The sequence below is a fragment of the Zosterops lateralis genome (assembly GCF_965231275.1).
Source record: "Zosterops lateralis genome assembly, chromosome: 2".
NCBI classification, from domain to species: Eukaryota; Metazoa; Chordata; class Aves; order Passeriformes; family Zosteropidae; genus Zosterops; species Zosterops lateralis.
Window position 1 is genome coordinate 4,067,799 of NC_139763.1, and position 24,668 is coordinate 4,092,466.

Sequence of the window (24,668 nt, forward strand, 5' to 3'; positions counted from 1 at the left end):
TTTCTCTGCTGCAAGGATGGTGTTTGCCTGGGTGGGATGTCTCCCCTGCTGGTGTGTGGGGAAGCAGATGTTAAAACAGCTGTTAAGAGCTGAACACGTAATTCCTGTAAAGTGCAATGAAAATCTAGCCCGAGGCCTTAATTTGTTTAAAAGCAACCATCTGCAAGGTATTTTTGAAGCAGGATGCAAATGAAACCAGCACTGACATTTCTCTCCCCAGTGCATGAGGTAAGGTCTAGCAAAAGGACTCCCAGCACTGGCTCAAGGCATTGGTAGCTGGTTTAAATCCCATTTGTGCCATGAATGTCCTCTGTGACCTCACACAGGTGACTTTATCAGTGTTTGTGCACAGGCTGGACAATGGAACAATTGGTTCAGGACTCCATGTGCAGAACAAACCATAAAAGCAAGAAGATAAAGAGGCAAAGGTAAAATCACCAAAACCATTCAGGCAAACAGGTGGAGAAAGCTGATGAAACTCCTTTATTAAGTGTGCTGGGGCTGGGGTCTAAATGGGGGAGAGGTTATGTCCCACTCCTCAGTCCTGCCTCCCAAAGGATCCCCATGCAGGGCTCAGGGACAGGAAATGACCATTTATTGCTTCAGCAGACCTGGCTGGTAGAAGATGTAGATCCTGCCTTACCTATGGACTAATAAAAAATAATTATCATAGATAAATTATTAACTCATACCTTGCTGCCTATACTGCCCTGAATGTCTGAAAAAAGCAACATAGCCAATTCTTTTTAGAGCCAATGATCACTGATTATTCCTGTTTAGGGATAAATTTCAAAGATTAATTAATAGCAAGCATTGTCCTGAAAGTTGCATCATTTATTCAGAGCCCTGGCAGACCACAGCTCCTTGAAAAAGTAAAGTGTTTGCACAGGGATGGAAATAAATTCCAAGTGCACAGAGAACAGTTTGCATTAAGAGGGGCAGACTGGGTACATTTTAATTTGAACAGAAATATGATTTACTTAATCTTATCTGGCTTTATTAATTATCAGAGTAGGTAAAGTTTGCTTTTCATTTAATGTTTTGTCGCTCACACACAAGATACACTTTGCAGACTGAGGTGCATGGCAGAGGTAACATAACCCAGGGAAGGTGGAAAATTTTTGTGAAGGTTTTTGTAAACATGAGAGGACTCAGAGTCAGCCGTAGACAGAACCAAGGAGAGCGAGGTTTGCACAATCCTGCAAAACAAAGAACTCTGTAAATGCTTGCAGTGAGTGGGAGGAAAGAGAGGAGCTATTTATATTAAAGAACAATTCCTGGCACCAACCTGGTTGGATATACAGTGGTTAAATGTGGGCTGGGAACTGCAAAACGGTCTGGACAATGGAGCGGTGAGATTCCAGATTCTGTGTCCTGGGTGCAGTTCACTGAGGCACTGGTTGCAATGTCATCACTGAGATTGGGCTCTGGTTCCATTTATACAACCATCAAACACCCCTGTTGTGTGAAATATACAGTGTGTCCTCTCACATCAGCCACTGACTGAAAGAAAAATGTCTTTTTTCAATAATTTATAGCTAATCCAATAATGAACAAACTGCCTAAAAAAACCCTGGTGTGAACCAAACCCTAAAAAATTACTCCATTGTCTTGAATACTCTGAGCAAGGGAGTGATGACCATTTCAGACTTCCTTTCTCCTGGAACATAATTGAACATTTTTACTCTCAGGCCAAATTTGTGGGCATGGGGTTTTAATTAGACTCCCACAGACTGCAGTGTCTAATTGCTAATTGTCATCGTGCAGAGCTTGGCTGGAACCATTGGGGCATCACTGGCAGTCCTGGTGCTCCCTCAGCAGGAATGTTCCCCCTCATGCCTTAAGTTTCATGTTTTTCAGATTCTGTGCTGCCCAGGGGTGCAGTTCTGAGCCTCATATTCAGTGTCAGTCAGTTCTCTTCACAGAGTAGGGAGACAAAACAAAACTTTTCCTGCTGAAGACCAAGGACAACTTTCAGGCCCAAAAGCACAATGGTGCTGAAGAGAGAAATGGTGTCTGAAGAGAGAAAATAAGAAGGACGGGACCTCACAACCTGAAGCTGTAATTGGACAATTAAATCCCAATATGCAAATGGACCAAAACTTATAAAAATGTAAGATCCCATGACCAGTCAGTCATTTTGTGACCATTCTCACCATCTGTGAGGCAGATCCCGCTGGTGGGACTGTTGGGTCTGCAGGGAGTGAGGTGTCCATGCTTGGACTCAAAAATATTCCTGGATGAGGAATCCCTGTGCAACTGGTGGAGTTGGCAATGGGAGGCCCTGGTCTCTGAAGGGGAAAGAAAAACAAAATGACTTCATTAGGAGCATTCAGCTCTGAAAAATGTTAGCCAAAAATTCACTCTACCTTTCAAGGAGTTAAAACTAATGAGTTCCAGCATCTCTGGTTAACAGAGTGCCTGAGGAAATCTTTAGAAGAAATACATCACAATGTGTGTGATGAATGATTGAGGAATAGGGGAAGGAGCACTGAAGGATAAATGATGGGGCTGCAAAAAATCAGTGACAATCCAAGATATGGAAAAGGAACTGGTTACACCTTTAATTATTTAAAGTGTAGGCAACTCATGTATTTTCCTATTTAAAAGTTTATTTTTTTTTCTGTCAGCAAGATGGTAGTCAGTGATTTACTGAAGGGAAACAGGTGATTTTGGAGTGGGAGAAGGAGAGATGATGTAATTTAAGGCATTTTTAAAGAAAACCACCTAATCTAAGCAGGATCTGAAAGATTAGATTGCAACTTCCATCTCTGAACCGGTTAAGATGTTTTACACTATCCAGCCACCTCTGTTGGTGTTGTATATGTATTTATGGACTGATTTTGGTTCCCTCACAGGTCTGGGTTGGTGTTGTATATGTATTTATGGACTGATTTTGGTTCCCTCACAGGTCTGGGCTTTTGTTACTCCATCACAAAGGGCCCTGAGAATGCCACAGTCCTCGCTGGCTCCCAGGCACGGTTCAACTGCACGGTGTCTGCAGGGTGGAAAGTCCTCATCTGGCTCTCCAAGGGCAGTCCTGTGCTCACTGTGCTCAGCTCCCAGGGCTCTGTGGAAACCACAGACCGCTTCACCTCCCAGAACTACACCAGTGGGGATGAGTTTACCTCGGAGCTGATCATCCACAACACTCAGATGAGTGACTCTGGCAGGATTGAGTGCAGCATCCAGCAACCCAGCGAGAACAACTTTGCCTTTCTCTCTGTGCAAGGTGTGTATGGCCACCAGCAAAAAGGCTGTTTTGTTGTGCTGCACTTGAGGGAATCCTCTGAGGAATTGCTCAAGCTGTCCCTGGGAAGGAGTACATGCTCTCAGTTATCATCCTTTGCCTGTTGCCCTCCTCGTCCTAATTTTACTGTCTGAGCAGGTTTTAGAGTCACATGCAGAGTGCCAATAACAAAAGTTGTAACTGCCCCTGATTTTTCCTGTTCCATCTCTTACTCCTCATCATCCTGCAGCCAGGAAAGCAGGATCCCACCACCAAGCACTATCCATTTGTCAAGGAGGGGCTTGGTGCAGTGATGACATCTCATCACCTGTCTGTAAACCTCTTCTTATATGACTTGAGCATATTTAAAACTCTAGAGAGAAACGGTGTTATTTCATTATGTTGTCCTCCAGCTGGATAAGTGTCAAGATGGCTAAAAAGTGCAATTTCCTGCTTTTTATTGGAAAGGTACTGGAAGCTGAGACTTGTGCTTTAGACATAGTGGGTAAATGTAGTGTAGTTGAAATATCTGCATGTTTCCATCATGCCTGTGGTATGTCTGTATTAATAATTATTTTCCACTTCATATCTCAAAGCATAGCTATTTCTGGGTAGCGAGATAAGATTTAAAAGCAATCCAGCAGGAAGGCAATGCAGCGAAACAATTCTGAAGGAACAAAAAACATCTTTTCCCTCCCGCAGTTAATGGATCTTTACTCATCAAAAATAGCACCTTAACAGTAAGAGAGAACCAAACAATTGAGATTGTTTGCGAAGCCTTAGGATGGGCCCCGGCTCCAGACATTACCTGGATGACAAATGACTCTCTGGTTGATAAGTCCAGCTATGTCACCCAGCAAAGCCCAGGATCTCATGGCCTCCACAATGCCCTGAGCACCTTAACTCTGGCTCCGACGGACACGGAGGTCTTGACTTGTTTAGCTGACATAGAAGCACTCCCCAGCCCTCAGAATGCAACTGTAACTCTTATTTTTGACAACTCTGCCGCGGGTAAGTGGATGTTTGTTGTGCTTTTCCCCCGCTGTACCCAGAGCTGTTGCGTTTTGTTCTGGTTGGTTTTTGCTTTAAAAAGTTGTTTATTTGCAAATCAAATCCTCCAGGGTGTGGAATTCAGAGCCAGGAGTCACAGCATGGTGTATAGGTAGGGTTAAATGCATTTTTACCAGTCTAATGAACCGTGAAGCCCAAGGTAGGACTGAGCAAGACAAAGCCTCTGGCAAATATCTGCCTCAAATATCCTCTGACAAATATCTCTGCCTCAAATATTCTCCTGTGGATTTGCTTCTAGGAAAACCAACCTTTGCTCCTTGACCAAGAAAACACTCAAGGAATTTAGATCTTAAATATCCTTGATCAGACCATGCCTGCCATATTAATTTAATTTCTTACCAAAGAAAGCCAAACCCTCGTGTGAAATTGTTCTCCATAATATCCAATACCAGTTTTACCCCTGATTTGGAAAAAAACAAACCTCCCAGTTTCTCCACACAACCCAGAATAAATTCTGAACTAACATATATGGAATTTTTTGGGCTGTGCATTAGGTTGCTTTTTACTGGCAACTGGTTTACTTAAGGAAATTCAAGGTTACTTTAATCCAAGCCTGGATGTTGTGTAAATCTCTCCAGAACAGTTAGCAAGGTCTTTGATAACTCTAAATATTTTTGCTAAGGTTGTAATCATGCTGACAGCTTCTCTTGATGAACTGATGCTCCTTTTGCAATGGGTGAACAAGGGACATACAAAACATCCTTACAGGGTATCAGTGAGGGGTTTGATACAGACATTTTGACACATAAACAAATGAGAAGATTGAGTAGCTGTGCCCTTTTCTTTCGGTATGAATCATTATTAGCAGGCCTTTTTTAGAAGTGCTTGCTTGATAATGCAGTTGGAAAAGGTCATTTTACCATCCCTAATATGGCCTTTTGTAGTCACATTGATCTTAATTACTGACTAAGCAAAATAGGACTTTCCTGAGGAAGTGAATAAATTCCCCTGCCCACTCATTTGTGATGTTTCCATAGCTACTCCCTGCAAATCAGAAGAGGAGAAAAACAGATGTCATGAAGCACTATTAGTGTGTAATTAGTGATTGTATAGGACCATCATTCATTTCTCTTTGGAAATACCATTGTGCAGCAGCAGCAGGAGGCACTCAAAATCTTATGGGATAGGAGAATCTGAAGTCTTTAAATTATCAGAATGAAATAAAGGCATGACATTCGACACAGGAAGGTATATAATGTATATCTCAAAATCTAAGAGCTTGTCCCAGTTTTCATATACAGGCTCAGCCTTAGCTGGCTGTTGGGAGAGAATGCAACCAGCTTCAAACATATAAGAAATCCTTCCCAAAACTACTGAAATACCAATTTTCCCCTTCACTTTAAAGCTGGAAGAGTCAAATTCCTCCTTGTTCCTCTCAAGCAATACAAGAACTACTCAAAATTGGAGTCCTCTCCAGCCACCAGCCCCTGGTGAGGGAATGTCCCACCTTCCTGCACCTCTGGGTCAGTCTTTCCATACAAAGTGGTGCATTTTTATGTCATTCACTCTTCCTACAGTGGTGTTTGGCTGAGCCTGGAATTTGGGAACTCCTACAGAGTTATCCAGGAGATGCATTCACAAAGCTTTTACATGGAATGGGACCCATGGTGGATTTCCTTGGCTGGGTCCAAGCTCTCTTTGTCTTTGGAGTTGAATTCTTGTGGCTTTTGACCTGCAGAAGCTGAGGACAGAGTCTCCCATGAGTCTGGACATCCTTTGCCTTTGAACTCCGCCAGAAAGCTCCAAAGTGTCCAAGAAACCATGTGCAGGTTTTTCCAGTCTCTCATTCCCCACTGGTCACTACCACCTGCCTGGGAAAATCCCCTTTTCTGCAGACACTTTGTCAAAATCAATGTTTGGACAACTTTGGGAGGAGCCAGAGGTCGGGATGGCAGCAGAGGATGGGCCCCTGTGGAATGAGGAAGTAGCTCTGTCCACTCTAAACCCTTCATTGAACTTGGTTTGGATTTCCTCATGGACTCAAAGGGATTTAAAATCACACCTTTGTGCCCCCACCTTGCAGCTCCTCATTCATACCCAGCTCCAGTTCCTTTCTGCATCCTCTAAAACTGCAGAGACACAAAAATGCTGAAGCTCTGGGAGTGTTTGTGTTGTACCCAGTCCTTCTGGCTTCAGCTCCATAGATCTCTTGGCACATAACCTGACCCTGACAGGGAGTGAAATACCTTGGTGTGGCAGCCAGCCTGCAGGAATGGGCTGGTGCAGGTGTGTTTAGCTCCTCCCTTCTCACTAGGGTTAAGTTTTCCCCTGTCATTCATACTTTAGTCATCTTGAAATCCCTGTGGCATCTCTATGGAACAAAACGTACTAAAATGTAGATATCTGTTGCAGTACTTCTAGATAAAAACACTAAGAACAAGTTTATCATCAATTGATGGCAGCCTACAGGATTTACTGCTAATTTTCAGGTTACTGAGTGCTTGGTTTTTTTTTTCCTAATAGAAGAAATTCCAAACATGCTGATTGAACATTAGGATTAGAGAAGACTGGAACAAATTGCTTAATGATAATGACCTGAGCTTTGGAGAATGCAGATTCCTGGCAGAGGTTCAAGCTTTGTAGGAGGCTCTGGTGCTCTATCTTTTCAGTCTGAAACCTCCAACCCAAAAAAATGCACCCAGGAAAATTTGTAGATAGAAAGGGTTTTAGTTTATTCCCTGCCACAGGTAAAGCTGGTTCCCACATCAGGGGAATTGCCCTGACCTTGAGCAGCTCCCAGTCACCCTCATTCCCGTGGGACCTTTCCCAGAGGCTGCCAGCCAAGTGTGGCCTTGGGACCTCAAATGAGGAAAAGACAATCATAAACCCATCGGATTTCCAGATCTGGATGTGTCTCACACCTGTAATTTGGAATGGAAGATTGTTTCTAAACAACTGCCAAAAGTGTTTTGGGGCTGCTTTCCAAAGGGAAGCCAAATTGGAGGTTTTTCTGGAATATTTGGTCAAACCAAGAGGCAGGATGATGTGACAAGAAGTGGCATCTTCCTTGTACATCCAGCTGCCTGAGAAATATTCCCCATCCCTGGAAGTGTCCAAGGCCAGGGCTTGGATCAAGCTGAGATGGTGGAAGGTGCCCCTGCCCATGGCAGGAGGTGTCACTGGATGATCTTTGAGGTCCCTTTCAACCCAAATCATTCCATGATTCTATAATTCTAAATGCAAGATAATTTTTAAAATTCTGTGCACATGAGAGCCCTGTTTGGTCATAGCAACAGATTTCAGCAAGACATTGAATTATCCTTAAATACCCTCATTTAACCCTGTAGATTATGGCAGAGATAAAGGAATAAGTTAAATGTGAGAATGCTGTAGAGAAGATGGATCAGTAGCTGTGTGTTCTTCACTGGTTTTGCTCTTTGGTGCTTTTACTTGGGGAACAGGTGTCCCACCAAGCACATCCCAAAATCAAACAGTTGTTGGAATCATTGGGAGAAATCTCAAGGCAAAATTGATTAGAAAATCATTTTCCCAGCCTAGACATCACTAACTGTACCAAATCACCTACAACTCTTGCTGTAGTTTGTGGGGAGAAATGGACATTTTTTCAAAGCAGTTCAGCTTATTAAAGGGGACACACACATTTGGTCAAATTAATTGTAACCCAAAGTACCTATTTTCTCTCCACTGACAAGAGCAGCCAGGCAAGACACTCAATATCTGCAGTATGGACACCTAAATTGGATCTTAACACCTCTTCCCATATGTATACAAAGGACTCTGGAATGCCCAGTATAATTATAAGATAAAGTTAAGTTTGAAAGTTGCAATCCTGTGCTTTTCAGAAGAGAAGTAGCAATGGGAGAAGTTACAACTGAAATAAAGAATTTGAATCTGGGAATATTTTAAATTCTTGGGCACCATCCATAAATACAGAGTCTGTTATTTGGAAAACACAGACTCCATGTTAAATATTCACCAAGCCCTTCATAGCATCTCACAGAGAAGGTAAATACGCTGAAAAGGATGTTTTGAGCCTCTGATAGTCCAACATTTCTCCATTTGATTTAACAGAAAATGATTACAGTGAAGACAACAGGAACAGCTGGGTTATTGTACTTGCAGTTGTGCTTTCATTTCTTGGTATTGTTCTCCTGGTCGTTATTATTGTGTTTGCTGTGCGCTGCTGCCTGAAGAGGAGAGGTGAGTGGACCTTCACAGCTGGTTTAAGCATTAAAAACTGGTTTTGATTAGACATAAATCTACCTGTGTCAGCTCTGATGCTGCACAAACACGTGTAAGCAGAAGACTGAGCAGGCAGATCCTGCTCTTAACTATGACCTGTTTAAGATCCTCCTTAATTTCACCTTCATGTTTCTCTTATAAATTTATTCCAATGAGTGTCAGCCCTTCACATTAACTCCCGGGGGGAGGGGGGGGGGGTGTCATGGTTTTTTTGGGAGTATGTTCACTTTAAAGACATTTAAAGGTTCTTTAGTGAAGAATATTTTCGCTGCTCGGCAGGGCTGCCCAATTTTGCAAACAGGGTGGAGAGACGATGCTCCCGTGGTAGCTGGAACTCAGGGCATGCTCTTACAGAAGTTACAGAAGTTTTAAATTTTAATTTCCTGCATTTTAAAACACTTTTTTTCCCCTCCCCTCATTCTCAGGATCTACTTATGAAAACGAAGCAAGGTAAGTCAGAATGGCATGGGAAAACTTTTTTGGTGTTGGCTGGGCTCCTTGAGGCTGCTGCAAGGTGACAAGAGAGATGTGGCAGCAGTGTCCTTGTCCTGGCATCCCTCATCCCACAACTCCCGGTGCTGCCGGGCTCTCAGAGCTTGTGGGGACAGCAGAGGGATGGGGGACAGCAGAGGGATGGGGGACAGCAGAGGGATGGGGTACAGCATCCAGGGAAAGGGACTGACCCTAGGGATGAAAGGCAAACTCGCAGCAGGCTGAACTCCCATCCCACGGTGGTGAAAACCCCATCAAAACCCCAAAGCGCCGCTCTCTGGCTGATGCAGCGCAGAGGTGACAAACTGAGCATCCACTGTCAAGGCTGAAGGACACAGAGGATGTCCCGGGGAGGGCAGGGGAGGAGGATGTTTGGCCACCAAGAGCCCGCCGGGCGATTGCTGCAGCCGCCACAGGATGTCACTGCCACACCGGGGCTGGCAGCGAATCCCGCCGGCGCTTTAAGGCTGGATAAACTGGTAAAAAAAGCTGTTCAGAGGGCAGGTTTAGATTAGCCATGAAGAAGAAGAAGTTCTTGACTGAGAGGGTGGTGAGGCTGGTACAGGTTGTGCAGAGATGATTTGATTCTCCACTGCTGGGAGTGATGTGATTTTCCAGTGCTGGAAGGTGTTCCATGCCCACGGCAGGAGCTTGGAGTGAGATGATCTTTAAGGTTTCTTCTAACCCAAGCTATTCTATAATTATTTTAAAAATCAATAAAGCCGCCCTGTGGATGGGTATCAGCACCTCATTCAGGCATGTTTCAATACAAAGCCACTGCCCTGAGATAAAAACTTTACAAATCAACTGGTGGCTCTCAGCATTAAGATCCTTTTTATCAGCACCTGTGTGGCTGTGACAGCCATGGCAATGGGGTTCATATTATTATTTATATTTAGGCAGCATTTTAAATTCGTTCTCTGCCTACGCTTGTGGGGCTTTTTAACTCCCTGTCCCTTAATGAGTTTGCAGAACGTTCCACCCTGCCTGGCACGTCAGTAATTCCCAGTTTCATTAGCAGCCTCTTGTGGGGAAAGTTTGTGGAGGTCTGTTGACAGATTTCCATTTGTAGAGCACTTTATTGATAGGAGAAAAAAAAAAAAAGAAAAAAAAAAGGAAATTAGATACCCTCAGTTTTCTCCCAAGGAAATGATGCTTACTATGCCATGCCATACGTGCAAACTTCCATGTGATTTCTTACTTTGTGGGGCTAAATTAATCATTTTCCCAAGTGCAGCTATATAAAATAGGGCAGGACTAAATCAGCAGGGATTACTTTGATTCTGACTTGCTTCAGAATCCCAAAAACTTCCACAAGGATCAACTCTACTTAGGCAAAACCAATTGAACGTGCAGGGAAGGACCTGCCCACCAGTGGGGTCTGGAACAGTCAGGCCCATGTCCTTCCCAAACCCTGCCTTGCTGCTGAGGATCTGCAGTGCTTCTTTCAGACAACCTGAACAGGTCCAGAACAGGGCATAACTCTCCTTTCCCTCTATGTTTTTGCATCTAGTCTGGGCAGAAACAATTCCACCTTCATGGCAGAAGTGGGTTTTTAGCTCTCAGTACTACAAAGTTACTATTTCTCCATTAACTTTAAAGATGAGTTGTCTCACTGTGTTCACAAACCTTGCTTATACTTTGAAGTTAAGAAAACTGGGATGAGTTCAGGCTCTGAGGCTCAGTTTGGACTTGGAGATTCAGTGTTGCCAGTTCTTCAAGGTTTGTAAAACAGAGACTCTGAAATCACAAGGATTATTAACAATTACAGAGGCTCAGTTTTTTTGTTGTTGTTGTTCTTTTTTTTTTTCTTCTTTTTTTTTTCTTTGGAGGGAACTTCCCTGCAGTAAAAAGAATGATGCTTGTCCAGATTTTGGAAGCTGCATTGCTGTGGTAGCAAAGAAGTAGTGAGACCAAACATACACTGGTTTATTTCCCATCTTTATTTTTAACTTGGCTGGGTATCTTCCTATACCTCCCACACCTTTTTTTTTTTTGCTTTTCTTTTGTAGCTGCTTTTTATTTGGCCACTCCACTGAGTTTGTTGGGATCTAAGGGTCAGATAAAAGAGACAGCACAGTGTCATGTAGCATGTGGGGGTGGTAGCTCTAAACAATTGCTTTTGTCTTCTAGCAACCATGGCAGGGCTCTTAGTGGTGTCCAACGTGTTTATCTCCTAAAAAAGCCCCATAGTTGACAGCTGACTCACCAGATTTATGTGTGCATTAGCAACATCCCTCTGAAGCTCTGTGGGCCTGCAAAGTGGTTCCTACTAAATATAAAAGAAGTGGAATTACAGAATCATGGAATCATTGAAAAAGACCTGCAAGGCCATCAAGTCCAAGCTGTGCCTGATGCTCATCTTGTCCCCAGCTCAGAGCTCTGAGTGCCACCTCCAGGTGACACCTCCAGGGATGGGGACTCCAAACCTCCCTGGGCAGTCCTTTCCAATGCTTAACAACCCTTTCCATAAGAAATTCTTCCTAATGTCTGACCTGAGCCTCCCCTGGCACAGCTTGAGGCCATTTCCATCATTCCTTGGGAGCAGAGCCCAACCCTCACTACAACTGCAATACAAATATCACTACACCCCTTCCCACTAAAAATTCCTGGTTTTTCCATAGTCCATTTGTGTTTGCCACACCTCAAACCTAGGCAGAAGTGGACCTGGGACTGTCCTGGAGAGGAGTCCATGGTAGCAACAGATCAATAGTAGCATCTCTTCTAGCATCAGAATTTTGGGTAAAAAAGCACCCAAATTCTCTCCCTGTGCAGCTGTGAGGGCACCGTTCTGCAAATTCGGGGATGTGTAACTTTAACCAAGGAATTTCTCTCACGTGTAAAGTAAATTTCAGAGTGAAAGATTAACTTCAGAGAGTTCAGATGAATCACTGACTGTGGGGATGTGAGAGGACAGGCTTTGGTTTTGCAGCTGGGCAAATGATGAGGTGTCATAAATAACCTGGCTGGTGTTCCATTATTGGGCACCTAAATATCCTACAATTCAGAATCAGAGATCAAAATTAATTTTCTGCAAAACCTGTGATCTGGCACAGGTCCTCACTTTTTGAAGGTTGCCTTAATTTCATGGTTTTTGACACTGCAGCTGATGGCAACTTTCCAAACAGAATTTCATGGGTAATATTTCCATGGATTTGTACAAGATTTGTACTGGCTAATTGCTTTATTTTGAGACATGAGACATTTACTTTTTTGTCTCTGTCCTATGACCCAGGAATTCTCCCATCATGAAGAACCTCTAATGACACCTTTTTGTTTTCTAGAAAAGTTTCAGCTGAGAAGAAAAAAGATGGCGAGTTGGAAAGCAGGCAGAGGAATGGCAGTGAAAATCTGGGATACATTCCAGAGGAATTGTGGAACACAGAACAAAGCCCAAGTGAGTCTAAGCTGGTGAATCACAGGTTGTCAAATTGCTTCTCAATATGGGCCTTTTGGACAACAGGTCAAGCAATTAAAATTATGAGGTTTTTTTATATTTACTGAAGGACTTGTGCTTTTCCTGGACATTTTTGATTTTTAGAGGAAAATCCTGCAGAAATATTGAGGAAACATCCAAGTTCTTTGCAATTGAATTTAGATTTAGTCCTGTGGTGTTGTTTTTTTTTTAATGCCTTTGTTCATCCAATTGTTTTCTGGGGCCAGATGTGGGAGGACTGGATTTTCATACAAGCAGCAATTTAGGCAATATTTTGCAGTTGGTCTGTGAAAACAAAACAAAAAAAAAAATCCACCACTACCAACACAAAAAAAAAAAAAAAAAAAAAAAAAAAAAAAAAAAAAAAAAAAAAAAAGAAAAGAGAAGAAGGAAAGAATAAAGGCAGTTAGTGAACTATTATTTTACTGATAAATGACTAAGGCATTATAAATTCTTGTCCTTAAGCACAAAGACTCTTCAAAAGCAAATGTAAATCTCCACCAAATCGTTACCCGCCACTTGCATTTATAACCACATTATTCTCAAAACATTTAATCAAACACTTAATGGCACAAAATTATTGTGCAGAGTCTATAATCCAGGCACGCATCCTTTCCTCTCTGACAAATAAGTGGTGAAGAAATAAGTGCAGGGGAAAGATTTCCAGACTATGTAGTATTGTAAAATGCAGCAGTTATAAAAAGTAAAAGGAAAAATTAAGTGAATCTGGACAAATTGATTCCACAGAATCCTAGACTGGCTTTTTTCATACTTGTTTGTGTTGGGGGTTGATCTTGGCTGGTCACTTCTCTTCTTCACTGACCTGGCTGTCTCCAGGGCTGTTTCCCTCACACTTTCTCACTCCTCTTTCCCAGGTCCTGCTGTGCTGGGTTTTTTTACCTTTCCTTAAACATGTTATGGCAGAGGTGCCACCAATGTCACAGCTCAGGCAGGACCCTGCTGGAGCCACCTGGAGCTGCCTCTGTCTGACACTGAGGGCAGCTCCTGGTGTCACCTCACAGAAGCCACCCCTGCAAACTCCCTCAATACAAAAATCTCACCATTTTAGCCTCAAAAATTACCCTTGGTTTTGCTCACAATATTAAATCTTATTTAGCCATTGTGGTTCATGCCATGGTGGACACTGAGTAAGAGTAATCTTTTATATTCTTGTTGCAGGACTTGCACTTCCTCGAGTGTTTTCAAAGTTTGCTGACCCTGATGACAATTTGCACATCAGTTCTGTACCAAAGGTAATGCTGATATCTTGAATATATTGACCTTTTTCTTTTTCACAGAGTGTGTATTGTGCTAGAGCCAAACATAGATTTTGGGTGGAGGTAGACAATTAGAAGTCAATTACAACTGTAATTGGGTAAGTGGAATGTCCCTTCAGCATTCCGGACTGTTTTTTCCTTCAGACTTGAAGGAGATGTGGATATAAGCTGGAAGCACTGTGAAGGTGAGGTTTGAAGGTCCTTTGCAAACAAAATTCAGTGTAGAGAGAGTAAATAAATGTGCATTTTCTCTGGATCATTTCTTGACTGTATTTTCCAATATTCCAGAAGTTGCTTCAATCAGGAACTTTATGTAGATGTTGAAACCTTTGGTATCTCAGCATTAAGATCTGGAAGGGAAAACAAACACCCAGTGCCCCCAGAGCTTTGCCCCTTTTCCATGTGGATAAAATGTAAAAAGAAGAGCTCAGTGTTTATTCCTCCGCTGGTTCCTTTCTCAGTGGCCTCATTCTGAAGGCTGGTGCTGCTCTCAGCTTCCAGCACAAGAGAAATGTGAACCTTAATTTATGCCATATTTTTGTAAAATCCATTTAGCACCTCTGGGATGGTTTTTGCCAATATTCTCTTGAGAAAGTGGCAGTTATGTGGTACTGAGTTCACTCCTCAACACAGCGATAACTCATTTATTTCTGAAGAGCTCCTTCAACATGTACAATGCAGAAATCTCTCTTGGGGATGACACTGCACATAAATCATAGCAGAGTGTGTCAACTTCTTTTGGCACACAATGAAATTTAGGAAGCACTCAATCAACAATTAAAACAATGATCACATAACACCAGTAAAAAAATAACAGCAATGACACTGATGCATTTGTGCCTGGTAGTTATGACGGCTGATGTGAATTACTTGTCAAACAAAATACTGTTAAAGCAAAGGCTGAAAAGTCTGCACAAAACAGTGGAGGCATCAGTGTGGATCTATAATCCCAAGCAACACTTTCAGACAGAGTTTGGAATGCTTGTGAACAGGATTATGGGGCACTGGCACCATGTGGCACATGGTGTCTGCTCTGACAACCTGGAGAGGTTGTGCTGAACACCCTGGACACATTGTCTTGGTTTGGAAAGACAGATGTCTGCCAGGGAAAGCTGGAGCTTCCTTGGAATAGAGAATGAAACCCCTCTCCCTCCAAATTATGATAATTTTGAAATTAAGGGGCTTTCAGGCAAAGTTATGGGAATAGGAATGACAGTTTTTTTACTAGGAATATTAAAAAAACCCAATTGTAGTAGTACAAAAAAAAAACCCCAAAAAAACCCTCAAGAAACCCAAGCAAACAAAACAAAACAAAAAATCTAGAAACCCTGACAGAGTCAGGGTATGACCTGATACCCTCTTGGTCAGTCAGAGTGTTGGGAGCAGTCCAAAATAAGTCCTCCTGGAGTGACAGATATAGTTCTGTTGGAGCAGAGATGAGCCTGTAGAACGGTCCAGTGATGGTGAGATGGGTCTGGTTTTCCTCTGGGAATCCAGTGCAAACAGGCTGTGCTGGTGTTCTGTATCTCAGGTTTTATCCAGGTAGGAATGCTGGGCTCCTCCCCCTGGGTGGAGCATCTCCCCATGGGATGATGGAATTGTATCAGCCCTGCAGTGAGCCTGGATGGCCCATGGACAGCAGAGATCCCCTGGAGGGAGGATGGGTCATGGAAGAGATTAAGAAACACTGCCCCACCTGGTTTTAACAGCTGCCCATTAATAGAAGACACCCACCTCCTCCTCCCGAGAGTTATGAGGAATGGGTTATACTAGAGATAAAGAAAGGAGATAAAGAAAAAGCCCAACTGGTTTCAACAGATGGCAAATAGAATAAGCATTTTTGGTTACATATTGCAACCCAAGACACACATCTCAGGGCAGGATATTGACTCCAAGAGGCATCTGGATGTGGCACTTGGGGACATAGTTTCAGGGTGATGATGGTGGTGGTGGGTTGATGATGGGACTGGATGATCTGGAAGGTCTCTGCCAACATTGATGACTCTGGGATTTGGTGGTTCTGGGATTCATTTGGCCATTTCCCAGTGCATGGATTCTCATTGATGGTTCATGGGCATCGGTTGGGCACTCTGGTGGCATTAAGGCATTTAGTGACATCTGAAAGGCATTGAATTTGGGTGTTCTCAGACAGCTCCATCCACTGTGAGAACAATAATATTGTGAGTAGAGATGATCAGGAGAGACTGGGTTCACTGTCCTCATTCCAACTGAGACATGAAAGGTGCAGCCTCCACATGAAATCCTGGGTTATATAGCCTAGGAGTTCAAGTGGCCAGGGAAACTTTGAATCCATCACAGAAACACAGCATTATATTGAAACATTTATGATTTTTAAACCAGTTGTAGGTGGACAATATAAAAACTGTTACAGTGGCTTCTACCTGTATCCATAGCTGCACACACATTCTTGAAAAACACCAATAAAGAATCAAGAGGTGAAAATTATTTGTAACTATTTTCCATATATTAAGGGAATATTTAGCCACCTAAAAATGGCTTGGGGAAAAAACTATTTCTCAGTTTGAACATGGCTTCTCAGTATATTGTGATGGCCCCATCTTGTGTATGCAGGAGCTGATAAAATGCTGCTGAAAGTTTACCCTAAATTGTGGATTTGCAGTCCATGATTTAATTTTATCGCAATAAATGCAGAGTAAAACATTTCCCAGACAAAAAGTGTTTTCCTTTTACATTCATAACCTTCCCTGTTAACTGAATAATACAGGTTTTCTCACAAAAGGTGTTCCTGGATATATTCCAATAAAGTTCAATCACCACTGATGCCAATATATTGCCTAATAACCATTGTAGTGCTCTTTCATTATATTTCTTGTCAAGTTGGAGAAATCAGATGTTAACTCATTTAGCTGTTTGCTGGCTAGCGCTGAATCAAACAATTTGCTCAGAAACCACCTGCCTTCCTGCCATCTTCTAAGCACAGAAAATTGTGATTCTCAGTTGGCTTTCCTTGCCTGAGTACTGGAAAAATTCCCAAAGAATTTTTATTTTTATTCTTCAGGACGTTTAAGTGAGAAATAGGGAAAAAAAACCACCAAAAAGCCCAGGAGGATGAAAAGTTATCCTGAGAATTTTTTTCCATAGTGAAGGAGGTCAGGAAGGGGTGGACTCCAACAAATTACTTCTCTCTCTCTGGATAATCAGGAAAAATGAGCAAAAGTCCTTGCAGTGCTTCTTTGGAGGTCAAGAAGAAGGAAGGAAAATACAAGGCTTCCCTGAGGAGCAGGAAGTCCATCTACTGATGGAAAAATTGCAGATTGAAGCTGTAAAACCTTATCTGTTCCAGTGTCTCTGAGGGTAATGGCTTCAAATTTGATCCCTTCTGTTCCATATGTAAAAAAGTTGCAATGTTAAACGATTTGGAAGATTGAAGGAGACTTCATATCAGAGGTTTTGCTTCTTCAGAATTTGTTAACCCATAGACCCAACTGGGTACCAACCTGAAATGTCTGGTGTGTGTCATAAAGGGTGACAACGGAAAAACACTGAGCTCAGCTTTTGGCCATTCAGACTGTTTGAATCAGAAACTAATGCAAAATGTCCATGGAAGATAAATGCTGCCCAGTAATTGCACTGATCAATTCACAACCTGAACAAAAGGTTTGGCAAAGAACAAGGGAGGAAAATCAAAGGTGTGTGAGACGTTTAAAAAATGATGAGTAATGAAGCAAATTATTGAGCTGAGGGAAAAATTACCAGGCACTGAAAGAGGAGGCCAGAAACATCAGTCAGAGGTGCTGGATGGTCTTCTTTGTGATGATATTAACTGAGAAAAGGTCAAACTGAGAGCAGAGGTGCAGGCTTCTGTTTAATTGCAAATATAGTTCCTGTCAGGAATGGGAGAGTGTGATCCTTGCTCCCAGTACCAGAGCTGAGCTGCCAAAAAATGAGTTTTAGGGCCAATATCCCACACAGGGAACAGTTCCTCATTCCCTGACCCATGAAATTTCCAAAACTCAGGAGCAGTTAGGGGGATCCCGTGCCTGGGATTTTGCAGATTTTGGGGCGACCCCATAGACAGTTGTGCCTGAACAAGAGCCACAGGGCCAGTTCTGCCACGTCCTGGGCATCACCTCCAAGGAAATCTGTTTTCCATGTTTTCCATGAAAGAGCTCTAAGGACTGAGCAACATGCAGGATTGGAGAATCTCCTAGATGAGCTTCATAATTAGCTCATTTAATATGCCATAAACATCTCTGTGATAAATCAGGAGCCCATTCCATAAGAGGGTGTGAATGCTCATTTCCAATGGGCTGGATTGATCCCTGCTGTGACTTCAGCACAGGAAACTTCCACAGCCTCACTCCTCCTTTCCAATCCAGAGTGAGTCATGGCTCCCTTAATGGGGAAGGATCTATTTTTCTTCTTAACTACTCCAAATGACACTCTATAAACTGGAAATATTATTTAGCTGTGGTTGTGGTTTTATACCGAGAAGGAAGTGAATGATGAATTGCAGCTCCATTTATTGCCCCGTATAGAACTGCTCTGACTCTGAGGGTTGTTGGGAAAAAAAAATTAAGCTATCAAAATTGAATTAAAAGGTCAATAAATAGAAAAATAAATCAATGAAAGCAAACAATTTTACCCCTGCTGATGAAATGGGCTGCAGATATGTCACTTTATGATATCCATTGGTTAGCATATCTTGCTTAAGAGAGCAATAAATATTGACGATACCGATAGAGAAATGGCAGATGCAGTTTACAGTTTGTTTTCCCAAATGTCTGTGGGAAAAGGGGAGGAGTGAAGGCTTATGGGTGGGATTAACCCATGAAGAAACAAGGGGGAATTTCCAGGCTCTGTTGATGGGCAGGGAAATCTGCTGAGTGTCCAAAAAGTTGACAGGATGGAACTGGTTTGTTACTTGAAGTCATAGTGTGTCTGAGTTATTTTGAGGGTATCCAGAATTTATGGGGTGGGTGTTTCCCTGTAAATGAAGTGAATTTAGATACAAAATTGAAAACTAAGGGCAGAGAGAGAAATAACCTTCAGAACCAGAAAGGTGTACCCCCCAGATTTTTTGTTCTGTTTTTGTCAGCCCAGTGTGTGATGCATGCAGACACATTTGGGATCACTCCTACCACATTAATGTCAGCAGTTTGTTCTAATGCAGTCAGACTTGATTTTTTTTTTTTTTTTGGCTGGCTAATACCAAGCCTTCAGTTTATCACACACTTCCACAATATCAGTGTCTGAGGAGCTGCCATCTGTCACATCAGTGTTGAGATCAGAGTCCTGTTTCACAGGGCCAGATGTGTGCTCATCATTCACATCACTGATATCACACAGGGTGCAGGACTGACTGAAATGTGCTTGTAAGAGCAGAAATCCTTCTCTTACTGACTGAAGATCAGTATTCAAAACACCACGGAAAGATTCAACCCTGAAACCAGCTGATACACACTCAGTTTACCTTCTGATTCATTCATGTGTTTCTGGCTCCCTTTTTGCCTGGCTGAAGAGCTGGATGAGATGAAAAGATCTCTTTTCATCTCTTTGCATCTGTTTCCCCAACCAAACCAACAAACTATGTGAAGCTTTTCCCAGTATTATAATCCTTTTATAGTAATCCCTGTGCAAAGGCACCCAAGGCAGATGATAAAGCAACAGGCAGGCTTTGAAGGATGTGACTGTCAGATATCCATGGTTTAACTGGATGCCAAGCTGACAGTACAAAGAGATTTAAAACTATGTAAAAGAAATGCTGATGTTAGTGCATCCTTCCTGATGGGGGGACCACCTCAGAAAGTCCCTCCTATGATGTTGTGCTGTGCAGAAAGCTACTGGAGATGGGTTTTTCTCCCCTTCAATCTGTAGAGTGTAATGAATTATGAAGCCATTTTTCCTCAGACTAGGACTGGCAGGACTGGCAGAGCACTGGATTAATCTAAAGAGGAAACAACTTTGAAATTGAAACCCAGCAGGAGCTCCAGCAGCTCCAGCAGATCAGGGTGTAAATATGAAGAGGTTGTTGTGGTCCTGCTCCTCTGCATTATTATTTGTAATGTGTTGTAGGAGATCTTCCATTGCATTCAGAAAATGAGTTTTAGGTCAGTGACCAGCAGCCAGCAGCTTCCATTTCAGTGAAGCACAACCTCAGGAAGGCTCTGCTGCTTCAGAGAAAGCCTCCCAGAAAATGGGCCAGCACACAGCATGAGTTGATTGAAATTCATTTAATTATTCATTAATTGATACTGGAGCACAGTAAGCATGAAATAGAAGTAACTCTAAAGCAAATAACACAGAGAGATGCAGCAGGGCAAGGGGTGAACCCTCATGGACATCATCCCTTTGCTCCATCCCTGGGAACAAACTCTGCTCAGTTCCTGTTTTGGTGGTAGTGAGAAGTGCCATGACAGAGAGGGACTGGATGGCTCCTTCCTGAAGATGGGAGTTTTAAAGAAAAAGAGGCCTGGTGGGGTTACCCTTTCCCCAGTGCTCCCATGGGGCTGCCTGGATCCTGCTGCTCATCCCCTGGCCCTGCTGTTCATGTACGAACCTAAATCAGAGAATCCCAGAATGGTTTGGGTTGGAAGGAGCCCTAAACATCATCCAATGCCACTTCCTGCCATGGGCAGGGACACCTTCCACTGTCCCAGGCTGCTCCAAGCCCCAATGTCCAACCTGGCCTTGGGCGCTGCCAGGGATCCAGGGGCAGCCACAGCAAATCTGGGCAATCTGTGCCAGGGCTGCACACCCTCACAGGGAACAATTCCTGCCCAAGATCCCATCCAGCCCTGCCCTCTGGCACTGGGAAACCATTCCCTGTGTCCTGTCCCTGCAGCCCTTGGGAATTGTCTCTCCAGGTTTCCTGGGGCTCCTTCAGGCCCTGCAAGGCCACTCTGAGCTCAGCCCAAAGCTTCTCCTGTCCAGGCTGAACAATCCCAGCTGTGCCAGCCTTTCCTCCCAGCAGAGCTGCTCCATCCCTCTGCTCATCCTGGAGCCTCCTCTGGGCTCTCTCCTTGAGCTCCACGTCCTCCCTGTGCTGGGCCCCAGAGCTGGGGCAGCTCTGCAGGTGGGGCCTCACCTGAGTGGGGCACAGGGACAGAATCCCCTCCCTAAATCTCCTGTAGCATTGTCTCCAAACTGCCCCAAAATTGCCTCTTTCCACAGCACTGCTGGATGAACTTTCTGATTACTATCTTTTTTTCCCTTTAGCAAATCTGATGCAATAAGATTATTTTTATGCAGCAAGTTCTGGGGAATATTCTCACCTCAGTATTTTGCTAAACATGGGATTCAAATCTGACCTATTTCAGGGAGTTTTGGAGACAGTGTGTTCTTGGGCCTCCTCTGAAACTTTCTGGTTACTCAGTATGTTGTTACTGGTTCAGTATCTTTATTCTCACAGACCACAATATCTGGGAATATTTCCTTTCCACGGACATAAAGCTTGCCTTTGGCATTTTTTCAGATTTTTTTTTCCCCATTCTATTTGAGAATTGGTTATTTTGGTGGGAGAGGTAGTAGAGAGCTTCCCTGCTCAACACCACTGAGTTCTTTGGGCAAGAAATTAAGTGCAGCAGAGGGATGTTGGAAAAAGTCATTGAGCAGATCCAGGCAATGCTTTTACTTTCCTCTGCTCTCTGCAAAATAAACAGTAAAGAAGGGTAAATTTAGAAAACAGCAGCATGTTCTAGCAACAAGAAGGGATGGGAGGGTGGAGAAAGAGAGTTGTGTTTAAAACAGAAGGCAGCTGTCTCGTGAAATGCTTCTAGGATAGTTAAATTTATCCCACAGTGGTGCTGGGGCTCATTAAATACCAGAGACATGTTGTCCACATTTGTTATCTAACATTTGCCTCCATGTGTTATTCAATAATGTAGATGTACCAAATGCATTATTGAAGATGTTTAATACTGGAAGAATACCAGAGCAATACAGACTGTACATGATTAATGCTCCAGAAACAAACCTCAGGAAAATTGGTCAGTAGTTAGAGAACTGTATTTGCCTTGATTAAACATTTCACTGAGATAAACAGTGAAATTTCCATTAATTTTCCAAGGGTTTGAGACCAGGTGAGGAATTGCAGGGAGGAGTTGTTGCTACTACATTTAAAAATCCAAAGTTCATGTCACTTGGATGCATTTGAGAGTGATTTTTTTCCTCGTCTTTTCCTCTCCAAGGATATTTTGTAAAAGCACAGAAGTAAGTAGGACTGGAGATACACCTGCACTTGTTTCAGATGAGGAAAAGCTTTCCAAGGCTGCTGAGCATTTGGCCTGCTCTGATCCCAGCAGGGGCAGTTTGAGAACAGGCTGCAGTCAGTGGAAGTGGAATCCTGGCAGTCTTGGGAAGTTTAAAAAAAGCCTGGCTTGGATAAACACTGAGATGCTGAGAGTGATCTCCCAGCCACGTGAAAGGCTGGTGTGCTGTGATTTCTAATGGATTTAGAAAGCAAATATTCAGATTTTTTACACCTTAACAGGTATTTCCTTTAGAAGAACCAGAGGAGAAACACCCAACATCAACTTTTGTTTCAAAGCACACAAATGCAGAGGCCACAAGAAGTTCTCAGGCAGCAAAAGATCAGATAATGAATTCCCAGAACTGCCAGCAGCATGTTGCATGTGAAGCTTTTGCTTCGTTCTGCTTCTCGTGCTTTCCTTTGTGTTTGGATTTTGAGTGGGTTGCCGATGATAGATTTCATTTTGCTGTAATGCTCTGGGGTGAGGGGTTGGCAGGTAACCTCCTGAGACCCGCTGTGGGACTGCTTTTCTGGGATCTCTTTTAGTTCTGTCACTGATTCTGCTCTCCCCTAGGTGCGACCTCAAAGACATTCTGATTATCGGATCAACCCAAAGAAAATTCGGAACGTGACACTCGTGTAGGAGGCTCTTCTCCAAGAAGTTGCTTTTTTTACATGTTTGGATGCCTTCATGCAATGGAGAAAAGTTAAAACCACTTCTCTCAGTTTAAGTTATAAGTTATTTTTCTTTTTTTTTTTTCTTTTTTTTCCCTCACGCAATGAAATAAAACTGCAACCTTTATAAAGCAGCAGGTGATATTGCAGCAAAATAATGGCCATAAATGACATAAATGGACTGCCCAAATTTCCAAGACAATGAGTTTGATGGGACTGTGGAAGAAGAATCCGCATTTTGGGTCTCAAGGAAATCAGCAAAACTCCTGTCAGACAATGTTATGTTATTTTACCACAAGATCAAGGACTGGGAATGCAAGATATTTATTATTTCAGAAAAACTGGTTAATAATAATAATAATGGTTAATACAATATCTACGCTTTTAAACTCGTTTTATGTGCAGCTGATCATCTTGAGCTTTCAGATCAACCACATTTTTCCATTCCTACTCTGTAATAAAATCAAGGGAAGCTTTCATGAGGGCTGCTTCAAAATTTCTAACAAACCCATCTTTGGATCAGAAATGACATTTCTCCATTTCAATACATTATTTTATAAGAAGAATTTGCCTTAAAATTCCATTTCAGAAGAAAACCCAATCACCCATGTGCCAAAAAATTCCTTTTTTAAAAAAAATTGAAATTCAAATATCCTAAGCTGAAAAATGGAGATTTGAAACTCTTGACTTTGAAGAGTTACTTTATGTTCCTGTTCTACTTATGGGCTGAGCTGTGTCACAGCAATGGTGGCTTCTGGAATTCACTTTGAACAGTGTTTTTTCCTCAGGGATAGAGTTGATGATGACCATGGGAAATGCACTTTAACAAAGCAACTTCTCAGCAGAGCAAATTCAGCACATGGACCACATCTAAAATTGATGAAATATTGTGTCTGAAATTTTGTATTTCATAATAAAAAAGTTCAAGCTTATTATTTTATTTTTTTCTTTTACAAAAAGGCAAACTTCTTCCAGAAAAACAAGTTATTTTCAGTGTACTCTTCTTCCTTCCCACTCAAAGAATTCTGAATTATTCAGTGTGTCTCATGTTAATCTTCGGTACGAATCGACACAGGTGCTCTTGAAAGAAGCCCCTGCTTAGAATCCCTTCCAGTGACACTCTGTGCAACAAAACTGAGGAATTTCAAACCTGAACTCAGGAAGGAGAAGTTGTTTTGCTCATTTAGCATTTGGTATCTCCTTAACTCGTGCCAGATTTTGTGCTGCTGGTGGCATTTTCAGCCAGTCTGTCAGAACAAGTGCAGGGTCTGTCTTGTGCTATTTGTGCACAAAGCTGTTTCAAATTCTGACCATCTACTGCCTTTCTATCTTGTTTGCCTAAGGAGGAGCTTTGAAATGAGTTTTATAATGTCACACAGACAATTAATATAAGCAATTTACATTGTCCTTGGAAACATCCTTATTTTGAATTAAACACTCATGTTGAAAAACATCTACCTTATCCTGATACAAGGATTCCTACTGGGGACATCTGCTTGTTATCACTGTGGCTGAATGCAATGTAAACACAAACAAAAATCCACTTTATTAGAGGAATGTCCATTGCATGAGAGAGGGAAGCCCAGGGTAACACCAGCCTGTGACTTGAGGGGGTGAAAACCATGGAGCTTTGGCTCTCTTTTCATGTGCATTGTTAACAAAGGCCTCCTGCTTGTCAGAGAAGTAAAAATAATCTGTAAAGTATAAGAATTCAGTGGTTTCCCAGTAGAAAGTGTTGATTCATTGGGATATGTTTTGCAAAGGGATCAGCTGTACTCCTTTGTTCATCTCCCAGCCCTTGTTTTCAAGCTTAGCTTTGATATTATTTGGTGTCACAGCAAAGCAGCCAACCCAAAACCGAAGAAAACCTTTTCTCCACTTACTCTGAATCCTTCCACATTAATCAAACACATTTCTGCATTGATCTCATGGGCCAGAGTACACAAACTTGGGACTGTGTCGGCAACAACGACATTTCTGTGCTGGGGAGTCCCCACTGAGATTCCCAGGTTGTGCTTCCTGGTGTTTGAGGCTCTTCAGAGGACACCAGCA

General features: G+C 42.6%; 1 protein-coding gene across 3 annotated transcripts in view; it reads left to right on the plus strand.

Moving 5' to 3' along the window:
- The window catches only part of IGSF5 (immunoglobulin superfamily member 5), a 28,075-nt gene extending 5,097 nt beyond the window's left edge, over window positions 1-22,978 (plus strand). For 2 of the 3 annotated variants that reach the window (XM_083854815.1, XM_083854816.1), the window contains exons 3-9: window positions 2,912-3,232; window positions 3,932-4,240; window positions 8,333-8,461; window positions 8,929-8,953; window positions 12,280-12,392; window positions 13,611-13,684; window positions 22,516-22,978. In XM_083854815.1, coding sequence (XP_083710941.1) covers window positions 2,912-3,232; window positions 3,932-4,240; window positions 8,333-8,461; window positions 8,929-8,953; window positions 12,280-12,392; window positions 13,611-13,684; window positions 22,516-22,584 — 1,040 coding nt within the window. In that variant the 3' untranslated portion in view covers window positions 22,585-22,978. The remainder of the gene's footprint in view (window positions 1-2,911; window positions 3,233-3,931; window positions 4,241-8,332; window positions 8,462-8,928; window positions 8,954-12,279; window positions 12,393-13,610; window positions 13,685-22,515) is intronic. The other variant, XM_083854817.1, reaches the window with a different exon arrangement.
- The last annotated feature ends 1,690 nt before the right edge of the window (window positions 22,979-24,668 follow it).